The sequence below is a fragment of the Ursus americanus genome, chromosome 36 (assembly GCF_024610735.1).
Source record: "Ursus americanus isolate L20-20 chromosome 36, mUrsAme1.1.p, whole genome shotgun sequence".
Classification (NCBI taxonomy): Eukaryota; Metazoa; Chordata; class Mammalia; order Carnivora; family Ursidae; genus Ursus; species Ursus americanus.
Window position 1 is genome coordinate 9346536 of NC_142162.1, and position 17905 is coordinate 9364440.

At 34.7% G+C, this 17905-nt stretch overlaps 1 protein-coding gene and 1 non-coding gene across 2 annotated transcripts in view; one reads left to right on the top strand and one right to left on the bottom strand.

Moving 5' to 3' along the window:
• Positions 1-17905, top strand: part of UNC13C (unc-13 homolog C) — a 631335-nt gene that overhangs the window by 193795 nt on the left and 419635 nt on the right. Inside the window, exon 7 of the mRNA XM_087859197.1 lies at positions 17655-17677. Within this exon, the coding sequence (XP_087715323.1) occupies positions 17655-17677 (23 nt within the window). The remainder of the gene's footprint in view (positions 1-17654; positions 17678-17905) is intronic.
• Positions 30-135, bottom strand: LOC123801883 (U6 spliceosomal RNA). The gene has a single exon (XR_006782358.2). It is a non-coding gene; the product is annotated as a U6 spliceosomal RNA (small nuclear RNA).

The window sequence follows — 17905 nt, forward strand, 5'->3', positions numbered from 1 at the left end:
GATGTATTATAATTTTACTATTCATAAATATAGAAATGATGCCATGCTAGATAATTCTGTCATCCTTGCGCGGGGTCCATGCTAATCTTCTCTGTATCATTCCAATTTTAGTATATGTGCTGCCAAAACGAACATTCCAGACTACATAATTCTGCAACTTGCCTTTAAAACTCAATGTTATATTAAAAACGACATTGATGCCTATTGGTCTAATTAACTCATTTAAATGTATTTTACCATAAATACATCAAGACTATTCCCTATTAATAGGAAAAATATGGTACAGTATTCCCTATGACAAATACAGTTGTAGTAAATATTTTAATTGTAATCTGCTACATAAGTGTAAGGTTCTCTTCATGTTACATACCTAAAAGATTTGTTGGGCAATTGGGTGAGAAAATTTCAACCTTACTTGGAAACTGATTTCATTTTCAAAAGTGGTCATATACATTTTTAACAGTACTTCATAGAAGTTTCCCTCCATAACAACTTGACAGTCTCAGGTATTTCATTTTCTTTTCTGTTCCAGTGGTTGTGAAATAAAATATCAGTGCTTAGTGTTAACTTGCACAATCCTCATAGCTGAACAGTTTGAGCACCTTTTCCTATGTTAATTTCCTCTTAGGAAATGCAATTCAATATGCAATTTTTCTACCTGTTTTTCAAATTCTTTTATGGAGGCAAAGCTAATCCTCTGCTGTATGTTACAAATAGGTTCTCCTGCTCTTCTGTTGTTTCTTTACTTCTGATGTGATATATTTGTCATTCCCATTCTTGATAATTTATGCTTTCTGTGTCTTATGGTAATTTATACAAAGAACATATCTTTAGATATGTATATAGATATAACACATATATTCTATATATATATATAAAGTTAGTCCACATTTAGGTTTTAATGTACCATATTTAATTTTTTTCAGGGTGACTTTAATTTTTAATTTAAATTCAATTTAATAAACATGTGTTATTAGTTTCAGAGGTAAAATTTAGTGATTCATCAGTTGCATACAACACCCAGTGCCCATTACTTGAGGTGCCCTCCTTAATACCCATCACCCAGTTACACCATCCCCCTACCCACCTCCCCTCCAGCAACCCTCAGTTTGTTTCCTACAGTTAGGAGTCTTTTATGATTTTTCCTCCCTCTCTGTTTTTGTCTTATTTTACCTTCCCCTCCCCTATGTTCATCTGTTTAGCTTCTTAAATTCCACATATCAACAAGATCATATGGTATTTGTCTTTCTCTGACTGACTTATTTCACTTAGCATAATACCCTCTAGTTCCAGCCACATCGTTGCAAATAGCAAGAATTAATTTTTTGATGGCTGAGTTATTATTCCAGTGTGTGTGCTTGTCGTATGTCTGTGTAAAAATCACATCTTTATCGAATCATCTGTCAGTGGACATCTGGGCTCTTTCCATATTTTGGTACCATGTTTAAATTTTTAAGAAATAACCACCTGTTTTCCAGTGTGATTGTAGCATTTTACATTCTCAGGGTAAGCAAGGTTGAGTTGCTTCACATACTTACCAACACTGTTATTGTCTTAATTTCAATCATTCTACAGTATATATCATAGTATCTCATTGTGGTTTTAAATTTTACTTCCCCAAACATAATCTTTGTGCTTTTTGACTGCTCATGCATTTTCTTTTGTGAAGTGTCTATTCAAAATTTTTGTCCAACTTTAAATTGGATTGTAGTTTTAATTAAATACAATTCATTTTTTAACACAGATTTTAACTGCTTAATTAAAAAAATGATAGGTTAACAGGATATTGAAAAGATAGTATAGAGATCACATATACCCTTCACTCAGTTTCCCCTAATAGTTACATGTTAGATAGTTGGAGTACAATATAAAGACCAGGGATTTGACACTGGTAAATATGTGTAAATATTTGTCATTTTATCATATGTGTAGATTGTGTAACCATCACTGCAATCCAAATATAGAACTATTCCATCATGCTTGTGTAGTCTCTCTCATCCACCCCTCCCATGTTTAACCTTGCATAACCGCTGGCAACCACTAATCTGTTTTCCGTCTGTATAATTTCAAATAAATGGAGTCCTATAATATCTGTCATCTTGTTATTTTTTTTCTCTTAACATAATGCCCTTGAGATCTAAGTTGCTGTGCACATCAGTTCATTTTTATTGCTGACTACTATTTAAGGAATACTAATGTATTCCTGGGATGTATCACACTTTATTTACCTATTGAAGGATATTTTGGTTGTTTCCAGTTTGAGGCTATTAAAAATAAAGCTGTTAGGAACAGTCCTTTGTAAGACTTGTGTGGATGTTTCATTTTTCCATGATGAATGCCCAGGAGTTCAATTGCTGGCTCTATTGTAGAGGTATATTTAATTTTTTAAGAAATTGTCAAACTGAGAGTTATTATATTTTACATTTACACTGACACTGTATGAGAGACCCAGTTTCACTGCATCCTTTTTAGCATTTGGTATTGTCAATATTTTTGTTATTTAACTGTCCATATAGGTACATAGAAACATTTCATCACAGCTCCAATTTGCATTTCCTGAATATCTAGTGATACTGATCATCTTTTCATGTGCTTGTTTGTCATTCATATGTCCTCATCAGTGAAATGTCTCTACATCTTTAGCTCATTTTCTAATTGTAATGTATGTATGGTTGCTGTTTTCTGTTGAGTTTTAAGAGTTCTTTATATATTATAGGTACAAGTTCTTTGTTCAATTTATGGTTTCCAAATATTTTCCAATTTATAGCTTTTCTTTAAGTTCTTTTTACATGGGTTTTCCAAGAGCAAAGTTTTTAAGACCAAATTATTGATTTTTATTTTTTTGTATCATGCTTTTGATGTTATGATTAAGAACTCTTCACCAAGTTTTGTTTTGGAGACTTTTTCTTGAGTTAAGGTTTTTCATAATTTTTATTTCATATTTAAATATCCATTTTGAAATAATTTTTGTGTTAAGGTATGAGGTTTAGGTTGGGGGTGGTGTTTTTGCTTGTAAATATCCAGTTACTCAAGCACCAGTTGTTTAAAAATCTATCCTCCACTGAGTTGCTTTTTCATCCTTATTTAAAAAAAATGAGTTGTGTGGGTCTTTATTTGGGTTTTGTATTCTGTTGCATTGATCAATGTTTAACTTTACTGATATCACACAGTCTTGGTTACTATGACTATAAAATAAGTCATGAAAAAGTAAAATATATATACGTGTATACATATCCATATATATGCATATATAAAATTTGGAGACAGTTGGCATTTTGTATCTGAAGGGTTTCGATTCATGAACATGGTATACCTTTGCATATATTAATAATTTCTTTGATTCTCATCACTGTAGGGTGGGGATTTAAATGACTGACAATAATTGTGGATTTGTCTACTTTTCAGTTACATCTCATTTTGGATTATTATGTCTTCCTGGTCGATTTACCTTTATGTCATTATACAGTATGCCTCTCTATTAATATTCATTTGCTAGGAAGTCTACATCATCAGCTACTGGTTTAGCTACTACTATATCCTTTTCTTTTTTTTTTTTTTTATTATTTTTTTATTATGTTAGTCGCCATACAGTACATCCCTAGTTTTTGATGTAAAGTTCCATGATTTATTACTTGCGTATAACACCCAGTGCACCATGCAATATGTGCCCTCCTTAATACGCATCACCAGCCTATCCCATTCCCCCACCCCTCTCCCCTCTGATGCCCTCAGTTTGTTTCCCAGAGTCCATAGTCTCTGATGGTTCATTCCCCCTTCTGTTTACCCCCCCTTTCTTCTTCCCTTTCTTCTCCTACCTATCTTCCTACTTCTTATGTTCCATAAATGAGTGAAACTATATTCTTTTGATTGTATAGTATATCTTTTTCCATTTGTTTACTTTTAGCCTGCCTATATCATTATATTTGAATTGAGTTCCTGAGCATATAGTTAGGTCATGATGTTTTTCATCCATCCCATTATGCTTTATTTGATATATTTAGACCATTTACATTTAATGCAATTATTGATAAGGCTTAAATCTGCCGTTTTATTCTTTGTCTTCTGTTTTCTCTGGTTTTCATTGTCTTTCTTTTTTGCATTTCTATAGATTACTTGTACACTTTAAGTTTTTCAGCGTCTCTCTTTGTATAACCTTTTTAGTGACAACTCTTGGTATTGCATTATGTATAAGCTTTTTTTATTGCTTCCTTAAAAAATTGCCACAAACTAAAACACAAATTTTTACCTTAGAATCCTGAAGGTGAAAGGTCTGTTACAGGATCACTGGACTAAAGTCAAAGTATAAGCACAGCTGTGTACCCTTCTGGAGGCTTAGGGAAGAATCTGTTTCAATGATTTTTCCAGGTTTTAGATGCACTCGGATTTTTTAGCTCGTAAACATCTTCTCTATCTTCAAAACCAGCAACTGTGTGTTGAGCATTTTTGAAAAGACTTATTTATTATCTGAAGCAGGGGAGAGACAGAGTGAGATGGAAAGAATCCCTATCAGACTCCCTGTTGAGCAGAGTCTGACATGGGACTCAATCCCATGACTCTGAAATCGTGACCTGAGCTGAAACCAAGAGTTGGACGCTCAACCAACTGAGCCACCTAGGTGCCCCTGTGTGTTGAGCTTTTTAATATTACATCACTCTGACCTCACTCTATCTTCTTCTTCCACTTCGAGTATCCTTCTGATCACATTGGACCTACCAGATAACCCTGGATAATATTCCTATATGAAGATCAGTTGATTACCAGACTTAGTTCTATCTGCAACTTTAATTTCCCTTTTCCATATTAAATAAATTATTTAGGTTCTAAGAATTATGGTTGTCTCTGGGGACCACTAATTTGCCTACTACACATTATATATACATACTTTGTCAAAATTGACTGGTGAATACATTTTAACAGTTCTAGTGAAGTACAAAAACCTTATCTACCACTATATTTATTCTCTCACATTTAAAGTAAAATTGTCTTAAATATTTCCTCTGTATACATTGAGAACCACATTAGATAGTGTTAAACTTTTTGTTTCAACCATCAAACATAATATAGAAAACTCAAGAGGAGAAGGAAAGCATACTGTATATACCCATAGTTTTGCTTTTATCATTCACTCACTCTCTGGATGTTTCAAGACTCCTTTTTTCATTTCCTTTCTGTTCAGAAAATTTTAGCCATTCATTTAAAGTAAGTTGGCTGCTTATAAAGTCTCATAGTTTCCCTTCATCTGAGAATGTCTTGATTGCCTCTTCATTCCTGAGGACATGTTTTCACTGAATATGGAATCTTGGGTTGATCATTTTCTTCTTCAGCACTCAAAAAGTGTTATGCCATTTCTTTCTGCCTCTGTGGTTTTTGAAAGAAGATCCATTCTCATTCAAATTGTTTCTCCCTACAGATAATGTGCCATTTCTCTTACTACTGTCAATATTTTTTCTTTGCTTTTAGTTTTCAGGAGTTTGTGATGTGTCTTGACATGAATTTTTCAGTTTGTCCTGTGTATGGCTTATCAGCTTATTCTGCAGATTTGTGTTTTGTTTATTTTTTGCAAAACTTGAAGAATTTTTTAGGTATTTTTTATTGAATGCATTTTTATCTCTGTTATGGACTCAGTGTTTGTGCCCTCCCAAAATTCAGATGTTGAAACCCTAACTCCTAATGTGATTGTATTTGAACATGGGGCCTTTGAATGTTAATAAGGTTTAGATGTGGTCATGAGGGTAGGGCTCAATGGTGGGATCAGTGTTCCTATCAGAATAAGAAGAGAGACCAGAGCTCACTCTGTCATGTGAGGATACAGTGAGAAGGTGGACCTCTGCAAGCCAGGAAGAGAGCCCTTACCAAGAGTCAAATCTGATAGCACCTTAATCTTGGACTTTCCATTCTCCAGGACTGTGAGAAGTAAATGTCTGTTGCTTAAGCTACTCAGTCTATTGTATTTTGTTACTGCAGTTTGAGTAGACTCAGAATTCTATTCCTCTTTCTTCTTTCTGAAACTCCAATGAGATGAATATTATCTTTTTAATTTTTTATTATAACCCTACCTGTCCCTAACACTTATTTTCAGGCTCTGTAATTCAGACTGTGTAATTTCTACTGTTTTATATTCAAGTTCATTGATTTTTCTTTCAAATGGCTGTTGAGTCCATCTGCTTAGTAATATTTCAGTGGCTATATTTTTTTATTTCTAAAATTTCCATTTGTTTTTCATATCTTCAATTTCTTTGAGACTGTCTACTCCTTCAGTAAAACTTTCTACTCATTGGTTTCAGATATATTTATAATTGTTTGTTGAAACATTTTTTATTGGCTGCTTTAAAATCCTTGTTCAGACACTTTAACATCTGGATTATCACATTGGTGTCTGTTGTCTTTCCCCATTCAGTTTGAGGTCCCTGGTATGAAAAGTGATTTTAATAATGGCATTTTGGGTATTATAGGACTTTGGGTTTTACTTAAATCTTGTATTTTATCTTGTCTGACAGTGCTCTAGTACTTGAATGAGAACTCTGACTCATTTCTTCTAGGTGGAGATGGAAATTTAGGGTTTTTTTTCTTGGTTTCCATAGATACCCAGGAGGAGGAACTTTTTGTTACTGTGTTGGGCATGACTTCGAGTTGAGGCTTCCTACTGGGTCTCTGCTTATACCACCCTAGCTTAGAAGGGAACAGGTGCCTAACTGCTGCTTCCTGTATAGCCACCACTGACATTGAGGGGGTGATTTTGTTATGTATGGCTGAGCAGGGATGAAAGTCCCAACTTTCTACTAGGCCTCTTTCAATACCACTCCAGCGAGGAGGGAAAGTTGTCTCATTACTACTTTTGTAGGGAAGAAGTTCAGGCTGTCTGTGTGATTTCCAGCTCCCTACTTGGCCTTCCCTGACAGCACTCCAGCCCGTATTGGGGATTGGAGTACCTCATTACAGTCCAGCAATGGTAGAAGTCCGGGCACTCCTTTGACCTTCACTGACAGGAGTGGAAATGGGGGCCACAGGATTTTGTGTGTGATGTTTGGCTAGAGTGGGTTAATTATCATCTAAAAGTTTCTGTCCGAGTGGCCTGTCCCTTTCTTGGTTCCTCTGCTAAAGAGAGTAGGTTTTCCTTGGAGTTTTTCTTGTCGGCACCATTGATATCTCTGGATGCAATGTCCAGTTTGGGATATTTGAGGCAAACAGAAAACCCAGAAAACTCAACACTGTATTATGCTTTGTGTCCAAAGTCACTAGCCAGTATGCCATCTCTCCAACTTGCAGCACCTTATATGTGTTTATTTTATATATTGTGTTGAAAGTTTTTAGTTGTATTTTGTGGAAGTAATAGGGAAAGTCTATCCATTTTTTTCTGGAAGCAAGTCTGATTTTTATATTGTTAAAGCACTATTTTATTTTGGGGATAAATCCAACTTGGATAAATGTGTACACCCATGCTGGATCAAATACAAAAATTTTATTTAGGATTTTGCTCATGAGCTCTCCTATATGATACTTCTATATAATCTTAGTTTTTACTATCCTTCTCTGATTTTAATAGCAAGCTTATACTAGCCTTAGAAAGTGTACATTAATATTTCCATTCTGTGTTCTCCCTTTACTTCTATAGTCAAATTTATATTACATTGGTATTATCTATTTCATGTAGACTTGATAAAACTTTAAAAAATCATCTGGTGTTCTTTTTGGGGAGATTTTCCTACTGAATAAAGTACCTGAGTAATGGTTTTTGTTTTCTATATTTTTGTGTAAATGTTAGCAATTTCTTTTAGAAATTATATTTTTGTTAATGTTTTTAGAAAATTACCTTCAAGTTTTAGCATTGACACAAAGATGTTTGTAGCATACTTTCAATTTTAAAAAATGTCCACTGCATCTTCAGTTGTATCCTTTTTACATAATGCTATTGTTCATATGTATTCCCTCTTTTCAACCAGTCTTGATAAATATAATTTTATTTAATGCTTTAAAGAAGCAATCTTTCTTTCATAACTTTTTGAGTATAGTTCACAATTTTACATCAGATTCAGGTGTACAAAATAGTGATTCAACAACTCTCTTTTGCTATGCTCACCACAAGAATAGGTACCATCTGTCACCATACAACACGATAATATCATAGAATATATTCCCTATGCTGTACCTATTATTCCTATAACTTATTCATTCCATAATTGGAAGCCTATATCTCCTCTCCTTCAGCCATTTTGCCCATCCCTCACCCTCTTCCCCTCTGGTCACCATCAGTTTGTTCACTGTATTTATAGGTTTGATTCACTTTTTGTTCATTTGTTCTGTTTTTTTTAGATTCTACATATGAGTGAAATCATATAGTATTTGTCTTTCTCAGTCTGAGTTACTTCGCTTAGCATGTATGCCCTCTAGATCCATCTATGTTGTCACAAATGGCAAGATCTCATCCTTTTAATGGCTAAATATGGCTATATTTGGAGATATATATATATAAAATTTTTTAATGGCTATTTATATGGCTATACACACACACACACACACACACACACACACACACATACATTCTTCGTCCATTCATGTATCATGTATCAGTTGCTTCCATACCTTGGCTACTGTAAGTAATGCTGCAGTAAAAACATAAGGGTGCATATATCTTTTTAAATTGATATTTTTATTTTTGGGGAGGTAAATACCCAGAAGTAGAATCACATGGTACTGAATCACATGGTACTTCTACTTTTAATTTTTTGAGGAACTTCTATACTTTTTGTCCCAGGGGCTGTACCAATTTACATTCCCACCAACAGTATGCAAGGGTTCCTTTTTCTTCACATCCTCACCAACACTTGTTATTTCTTATCTCTTCGATTCTAGCATTTAAAAAAAAAAAATCTAGCATAGATCAGTGGAACAGCATAGAGAGCCCAGAAGTCAACCCATGCTTACATGGTCAATGCATGGCAAAGGAAGCAAGAATACACGGTGGGGAAAAGACAGTCAGTCTCTTCAACAAACGGTGTTGGGAAAACCGGCTACATGCAAAAAAGAAACTGGACCACGTTCTCACAGCACACACAAAAATGAACTCAAAGTGGATTAAAGATCTGAATGTGAGACTTAAAATCATAAAACTACTAGAAGGGAACACAGACAGTAATTCTTTGACATCAGCCATAGCAACATTTTTCTAGAGATGTCTTAAGGGAAACAAAAGCAAAAGTAAACTGTTGGAACTACATCAAAATATAAGCCTTTGCCCAGCAAAGGAAACCATCAATAAAGCAAAAAAGTAACCCACTAAGTGGAGGAAGATATTTGCAAATGCTAGACTGAATTAAGGGGTTAATATCCAAACTATATAAATAACTGCTACAACACAATATCGAAAAACGTCCCAAACAATCTGATCAAAAAATGGGCAGAGGACCTGAATAAACATTTCTCCAAAGAAGACATACAGGTGGCCAACAGACACATGAAGAGCTGCTCGCCATCATTCATTATCAGAAAAATGCAAATCAAAACCACAATGAGATATCACCTCACACTTCACACATTTTTTTTCAGAAAATAATTTTACGTATTTTGCATCTTTACTGTCCTTATTTTTACTACTACTATGATTCTTGAGTTGAATTTTTACCTTGTCTCTTTTAATTAAGTTGTATTTAAAATATGCTTTTAAAGCTGTTAGCATCCTATTATGACTAATTTATCCCAAAGTACATGTCTGCACATGTATGTTGATGTACGTTTAATATTAGTTTAGTTATTAGTATTTTGTAATTTCCACTGTTTTTGTTTTTCCTCCCCAAATCATATTTGGGAATGCTTATGTATTTCTAAACATAGTTTCTTGTTTGGTCATGGTGGTTTTAAATTGCCAACTCAATGTTAATTTCTTGTTTAATTGGTCTTGATGACACCACTTTTATGGAATATGTTGAGGTTTCTTTTGTGGCCAGGTGCATCATCAATTTTTAATAGTATTTAAAGTGAAAAGAGTTAATGTATTTCAGTTTTCAATTTGATGTGAATTCTGAACCCACATTTCATATAAGCTTGAGGTTTCCTTTATCATGGCTAAAAATTTTCCAATTATGTTTCCAGGTAAATGGAAAACTTCCTTATTGTTTCTCCATGCTCATAGTTTTTATCTCATGCATTTATATTGTATGTGCTGACATTGTATCAATTCACTGTTTTATCCTGGTGGCTCCGAAAAAAGTTTTAGCTTTTATTGTTGCATAGATTCTGTAGTGTGGGCTTACCACTGAAGTTCTATGAGGAATAGTGATATTTATCTTTATTTTCAATCTTCATATCTCTAGCCCCTAGCACATGCTTAGCATTTAGGGGTCACTTGATCAATGCTTGTTGAGTAAATAAATTATTCCAATGCCTCTGAGAGCAATTTCAGCTTTAACTTCATTCACTATTAATGGTGAATTGCTACTTCATTTTTAGCGATTGGGGGGATTATATTTGTTTTCCTTTTAAGCTTAAATACGTATTTTTATGATATATTTATTTTAGAGCGTCCAAGAGTGTGTGAGTGAATACGGGGGTGAGGGGTTTGGGGGCGGAGGGAGAGAGAGAATCTTAAGCAGATTCTCTGCTGAGTGCAGAACCCATCCTGTCTCAGGGCTTGATCTCAGCAAAATAAAGCTGGGATTATGACCTGAGCTGAAATCAAGAGTCAGTTGCTTAACTGAATGAGCCACCCAGTCACCCCTAAGCTTGGATATGTTTTAGAGTTTTGTAAATAACTTTTTGAGTATAGTTGACACAAAATGTTACATTATTTTCAGGTATACAACATGCTTTTTAAAGAACATTTTATGTATTTATTTTGGGGGGACGTTGAGAGAGAAGGAGCATGAGCGGGGGGAAGGGCTGAGGGAGAAGTAGGCTCCCAGCTGAGCAGGAAGCCTGATGTGGGACTTGATCCCAAGACCCTGGGATCATGACCCGAGCCGAAGGCAGCCACTTAACCAACTGAGCCAACCAGGCTCAGTTATACAACATATTAAAAATTGTTACTTAGGTGGGGTGCGTGGCTGGTTCAGTTGGTGGAGCATGGAACTCTTGGTCTCAGGTTCGTAAGGTCAAGGCTCATGGCTGGTTCAGTTGGTGGAGCATGGAGCTCTTGATCTCAGGTTCGTAAGGTCAAGGCTCATGTTGGGCCTAGAACTTACTTAAGAAAATTGTTACCTAACAATTGTGCATGCGTGTAGAATTATGATATAGGTGGGCCAGAGAGCAGAATCTTTCTATATCCTCTTATTCTGTGTTATTGTCCAGAAGACTGGCCTAGATTTCTAAAAACAAAATAAAACTCTGATCATGTTACATGTCACAGTCTTGATTGAAAACAGTCTGTGGTTCTACATTACAATTAGAGTATAATTTAAATTCCTTAATTGAATCTATAAAGATTTTTATGCAATAAACCCTATTCATCTACATTTTATTTATTAAAATTCTTCACTATCACGCTCCCATGTTTCAGTTCCTAATACTCTATACTCTTTCAAGCTTCAGTGCCTTTGTAAATTTTTTCCTCTAAGAATGGCTTCATTGAACTGACAAATGCCCATTCATAAATCATTGCCCTCACGAATTGTTTACAAACCCAGTGTCCTCTCTGGCTGCAGAGTTAGGAGATTTTTCTCTATGCTTTCATATCAACTTGTTCATATCTTTCATATATCCTTACCATATTGTATTGTCTCTCAGTTTTTTAAGTTAATCCCCCCGTCCATAACTGAACAAAAAAGTGTATGAGATATGAGCATTAATCTGTCACTCAGCACCCACCCCATTATATCCAGAATTATAATGGAAATGTGAGCCAGGCCAAAGGTTTCCTCTGCCTTGGCAAAATCTAGTGAATGTTGATAGCCTCACAAGACAATTAGTAGGATTCAATAAAAGAGCAGGTAAGGTCTTTGCAAAATATCTAATACGTAGTAGGTACTCCGTAAAGGTCAATGGAAATTCAACAATCCTGTGATTTCAATATAGGTTTTTTTCTCTGGATTGTTTTCAGCTCCCATCTCATGATTTTCAGGCATCATATACATGTTTTAAAAGTCATATGTATTTCGATATGCTGGAAAATAAACCTATTTCCAAAGTGGATAGTGAACAATATTGTCACTAGCGAGAGGTTTGTTTTATACTTGGACTAGAGAGCAAAGAAGGACATTAGAGCAAAATAGTTTAAGGAAATTCCTAAGCTATATAGGCCTCCAGAGCTCAGATTCTTTATAAGCTTTCAGATCTCTTTGATCTAAATTTTCTTCAAAAAGTGTTGTAACAAGGATGAAATATCAAGAAAGGAAACACAACAACGCAATTTTTACTTTTATCTTAAATTGTGAAATATATCTCAAATTTAGGTAATAGGTATTAATATTTTGAGTGGAAACTGGTGAGTAAATATTTCTTGTTACACTGAAAATTATATCTAGAGAAACAAAATCATAGAATTTAGAGATAGAGCCTTTAGATATACGCTGGCCAAACCCTCCCATTTCATTTACGTATGAAGGAAAATTGAGTGCTCGGGAGGTCACATGTTTCCTTAAATCACATTCGAAGTTCCTTCTTGAGGAAGGAAGTTCCTTCTCACGAGAGAAACAGTGATGAAATTAATACTAAGGAGACGCACTTATATTACATATATTCTTAAAACCTTAATAGTTTAGTTTTTTAGGTTCCTATGCAGCGTGATTGAATAGATACTGATATTCGCCTAGTAAATATTTAATAAGCTTAAAAAAATTAACTAGTAACCTGGAACTTCACTTTAATCCTATTTATAGAGGAGGTTTCACTCTAAAGTAGATGGATGCATCATGGGCTTATCTGAACAACATTAAGTCGCTGAACTGCAAGATGACCTTGTGCAATGATAGGACTTTGAGACCAGGAGCATTGGCAAGCAGTATGTAATTATGAAGGGTTTTTTGGTAATTACAGAGGTTTAATCAGAATTTGAGTAAGCAAAAACAGCTACATGTAGAACAAAAGGTGATTTGTCAGGAAACAAAGCCATTGTGAGTGTGTGTATGTCCTGATTATGTAATAAATATATGTATGGTGTATATTAAACCTACATTATATATGTAAATATGTATATACACATAACATTTCCTATGTTTTATATAGTATTTTAAATATGTGTATTTTAATGGTCACAAATTATTGAATCAATGTCATAGACCATAATTGTTTTTTAAGATTTTATTTATCTGTCAGAGAGCACAAGCAGAGGGAGCAGCAGGCAAAGGGAGAAGCTGGCTCCCCTCTAAGCAAGGAGCCTGATGCAAGATTTGATCCCAGGACCCTGGGATTATGACCTGAGCCAAAAGCAGATGCTTAGCCAGCTGAGCCACCCAGGCGTCCTTAGAACATAATTTTCAACCCATATTTCTATACTTGATTATGCATTTTTTTTCAAGGTTCTGTGTGTGTGTGTGTGTGTGTGTGTGTGTGTGTGAAAAATGAAAGTGCAGATCTTTACACATTAATTTTTTTTTCATGACTTAAAATTGTTAGTTTGCCATGGCTGATAAAAACAAAGTACTATAAACTGACTTAGGACAACAGAAACCTGTTGTCTCACAGTTCTCGAGGCTAGATGTCTGAGATGAAGGTATGTTGAAAGGACAGTGCTCCATGTGAAAATGTTAGGGAAGGATCTGTCCAGGCCTCTCTTCTAGCATCTGGTAGATGTCCTTGGCCTGTGGCAGCAAGCTGCAGTCTTCAGATGGTGCTTTTCTTGTGTGTGCATTTGTTTCTAAATATCTCCTTTTTATAAAGACACTGGTCATATTGGGTTGGGAACCACCATATTCAAGTATGACCTTATGTTAACTATATCTCCAACAACTGTTTCCAAAGAAGCCTACCTTCTGAGTGCTGTGGGTTAGGACCTCGACATGTGAATTTTGGGGGACATAATTCAGTCTGTAACAAAAATAATTTCCTTAGCATCAACTTGAAAAAAATTTTTCTCATCAAAACAGTCTACTGCTAGACATCACTAAAATTTTTCTAAAAATTTTATGACTGTTTTCACTGTCATCAGCCATGCATCAGAGTGTCAGATTAATGACATCTTTAACAGCCTTCAGTATTATTTTTAATATCATTAAGATATTATTCTGATTTTTACTAATTTTATGATCTGATGAGGCATCGTTTTAGTAAATTATATCATTTTTCATGCTTACCATTGTTGCATTCTGATTTGTATGTTATCTGGTCACATTCTTGACCAATTTTGGGGGGCATTAGGGTCATTTTTTTTAGAGACTTGTAACAGTTCTTTATATACCGAATATACCAACATACGTGTTTTTAGCAAATATACTTCATTTTCTTTGTTTTTATATACAAAAGCACTAAATGAGCATAACAGACTTAATGAACTTTTCCTCTAACTGTATCTCCTTATTCCATAGTTAATAAATATTCCTTTCTATTTTTACTTGTTTCCTCTCATTTAATTACTACATCTGCAACTTCATGAGCTATGTCTGAGATGAGGATGTAAATAAGTATTACAGATACTTAACCTATGTTCTAAGCATCATTTATTGACTGGTATGTGTCTTTGTCTTTGATAACAATCTATCGTTCCTTATTTGTTGAATTCTTAAGTACAAGGGTTTGTTACTTGGCTAATTTGTTGAATTTATCTTTCAATCTGTTTTGCCGGGACAGTAATATTTGGTTAGTATAGACTTTTAAAATCCTTACAGACTTTCCTCATAATTCTCCTTTTAAAAGGTCATCGATGTTTTGACTTATTAATCCAGTTATACTTGAAATATTCTTAACCCTACGGCAACTTGCCATTAGGATTTTAACTACTAAATCTATCAATGTGTTATAAAATAATTTATCTTTCCTACACAGGAAGATGAAATAAATTTTATTTGGATTTTTAGATACTTCCATAAAATGTAGCTTATTTAAGGTTCACTCACTGTTCACCAAACATTTATTGGTCATCCATTATATTTCAGAAATGTAGTAGAAATTAGAGGAAGTTAAAGGCGCTTTTATCTAGGAGGACTGCAGATGAAGAAACTGACAAAGATGAGGATTATCCAGGAGGATAATCACGTACACAAGCCATGAATCCCTGAGATGTTACACGTTTCCAGCAGAGAGGGCAATGCTTTAACTGAGTTTTGGAGGCTGACCCCTAGATGAAGAAGGCAAACACTTGTTTTAGAGAAGGAAGCTGAAAATGCAAAGGCACACAGAGTTCAAAGAGCATGCCATGAAGATGAAACGGCGAGAACTTAATTGTGGCCAAAGTGTAGGATGTGAATGAGGGCTCATGAGCCTGCAGAAGATACAGATCTGTTTTCTCTCCTGTGGGCACTGGGTAGCCTTGGTGGGTTTTAAACAAGGAAGGGAAGTGGTATGATTTTAACTGTATTTAGAAAGATTTCAAGGAGGACAGGAGACCAGGTGGATAAGGAAGGAGTAGGAGTGAACAAAAAAGATTTGCTGGTAATTCATAAAAATATGTATTCAGTGAAGGAATGAATTGAATAATGATTGAAAAAGTTGAAATGTACTAGATTTAGCAGCTGCAAAGTAATTGACTTTGTTAAGATTACCTTTACTCACTGGAATGGTTGATATAGAATCCAGTTATTAATGGGAGACAATGTCAAAGTAATTGGTATTTGAAATCAGTTCTCTTGTCATTGTTTTTCAAACTACTTACCAAGAGTTTGTAGGAAATAGCTGTTCCTGTTATTTATGTTCACTTTGCTATCTATTTTTTTAACCCTAACAGTTTTCCAGGTGACTTGTCTTTTGGGTTTAAAATGAAAATAACTTTGTGTTCTGCCTTCTAACATTTATATTGTTTATTTTTGCTTTAATTGGTCTGCGTTAGTACATTGATCAGAATTTCAAGAAATAGGTTAAAATGATGGCTGTGTACATTTTCGTTTTGTTTGGAATAATGGGAATGCCCTAATAATTCACACTTAAATTTTGTGTCTCTGGAAGTAGCATGTTTTTTAACATATTAAGCTCAAGATTCATTCCAATCAATTTTAAATACATTTAAAAAATTATTTAGAGGGTTTTGTTCTGAAATTTTATCAAACAGCTTTTTGGTAACTATTGAAATGCAGATGCATATTGTCTGACCAGTTGATATCTCAAATTAGTTATTGTATGACTTTAAGTTATGCTTGTGACAGTTTTCATGGGTATATTCTTTTTTAATGTTTAATTTTCTATATTGTATGCAGTATCTTAAAAATTTTTATGGCCATAAGTAAGATCTTTTTTATTGTGCTTTTATCCTGTTTTATATTCAAAGACTTAACTCTGAGATACTGAAAAAATCTAAAATATAGCCAAAATACTGCCAAGTAGTTAAGCCATACTTAACGAGTTAAGAAAACAAATACATTTCACATTTTTATCAATAAAAGTTGTCATTGAGCTATATGACCTAGATAAATCTTTATATTGTTGGGGCTCATCCATAAAAATGAAAGGTTTTGACTCTGTGAACCCCAAGGTCATTTTAGCTCTAGCTCTTTGCCCACTTGTATTCATAGAGAAGCTCCTCCAGCTTTCTACTAATAAGCAAAACTGAATTAATAAGTTTAAGAGCAATACTATGTAAGGTAGAAATGGATCCTGGCAGATTCAGACTTGAGTTAAAAAAAAAAAAAAATTAGTCCAGGCAACCCCTTCAGGTCCTTTCCCTCCTTGGGAGCTTTGTACTATCGCTTTGCTATTGCTCAGTAAATCTTGCTTTGCTGCCCACCAAAAAAATAATAAATAAATAGATAGATAAATAAATTTTAGTCCATCATTCATCATTGTTCATCTTGGGCCCAAGAGCAGTTGCAACTGAGAAATGTTTACCCCATGATGTATCTTAAATTGCACTGGAGAACTGTGGACCAGCCACCCCTGTTTTTTTCAGCTTACCTGAAACATGGGACCTAAAGGGCAGCAGATGGGGGATCAGCGGCCCTGGATTTGTGTCCCATTCTGCCAATCACTAGCTTTGTGATCTTATCAAGTCATTGAAGTGCTTTCAGGCATCAGTTTTTTTTATTTGCAAAGTGGAGTATATTTGATTAATCTTTTAGCTCTTGAGCTTCTCTGACAAGCCATAAATAAATAATTCTTTAACAAAACATGCTTAATTTATGTAGTCATCTGGGGTTTACTTTGACATATATTCATCTCAATTGATTCTCTGAACAATGTTTGGAGGCCAATGAGCAAACTATCCATGACCTTTTTGCAGAGCTGGGACTAGATTCCAGACTCCAGAGAATTTGGTAGTTTGCCCCCTTGCTTAGTAAGTGGCAGAGCCCCAACTGGGGCTTAGGACTTCTGATTCTTCAATTGTGTTCTTTTCTTTATATGACACATTGTCTTTCATTAAACCCTATAATCAGCCTTTGATACTTTTCAAGCATTCTGGCATATTTTCCAGCTCTTAAAATCATGAGGACCAACTATCCCTCTTCCCTTGGGGTTCAGCCTTGAAATTCTGTTTGATTTTAAACAATGTAAAACAGTTAACACTTTGTTCATGTGTATGTTTAAATGATTTCTTAAAGTACTCCATCTAATATTTATTCCTTCTTTTCCTGATTCTCTTTCAGATAGCAGTTCTATGGATGAAAAGGTTTTAAATCATACTTTTTCTTCTCTCCTGAGGAACCTTGTCTTTTGTACATGTTTGTTTGTGACATATTAGACCTGTTATGGTTCCTCTGTTTTAGTTGTGAAATGTGCATGTTATCCCAGCTTTCCATTCTTTGGTTGTCCTGTAAGTGTGCCCCCGATATGTTGCGTTTATGAAGAGGTTACACCTTGCCAGCTGCGCTTTCTTTAGCTTACACTTGCCAACCTA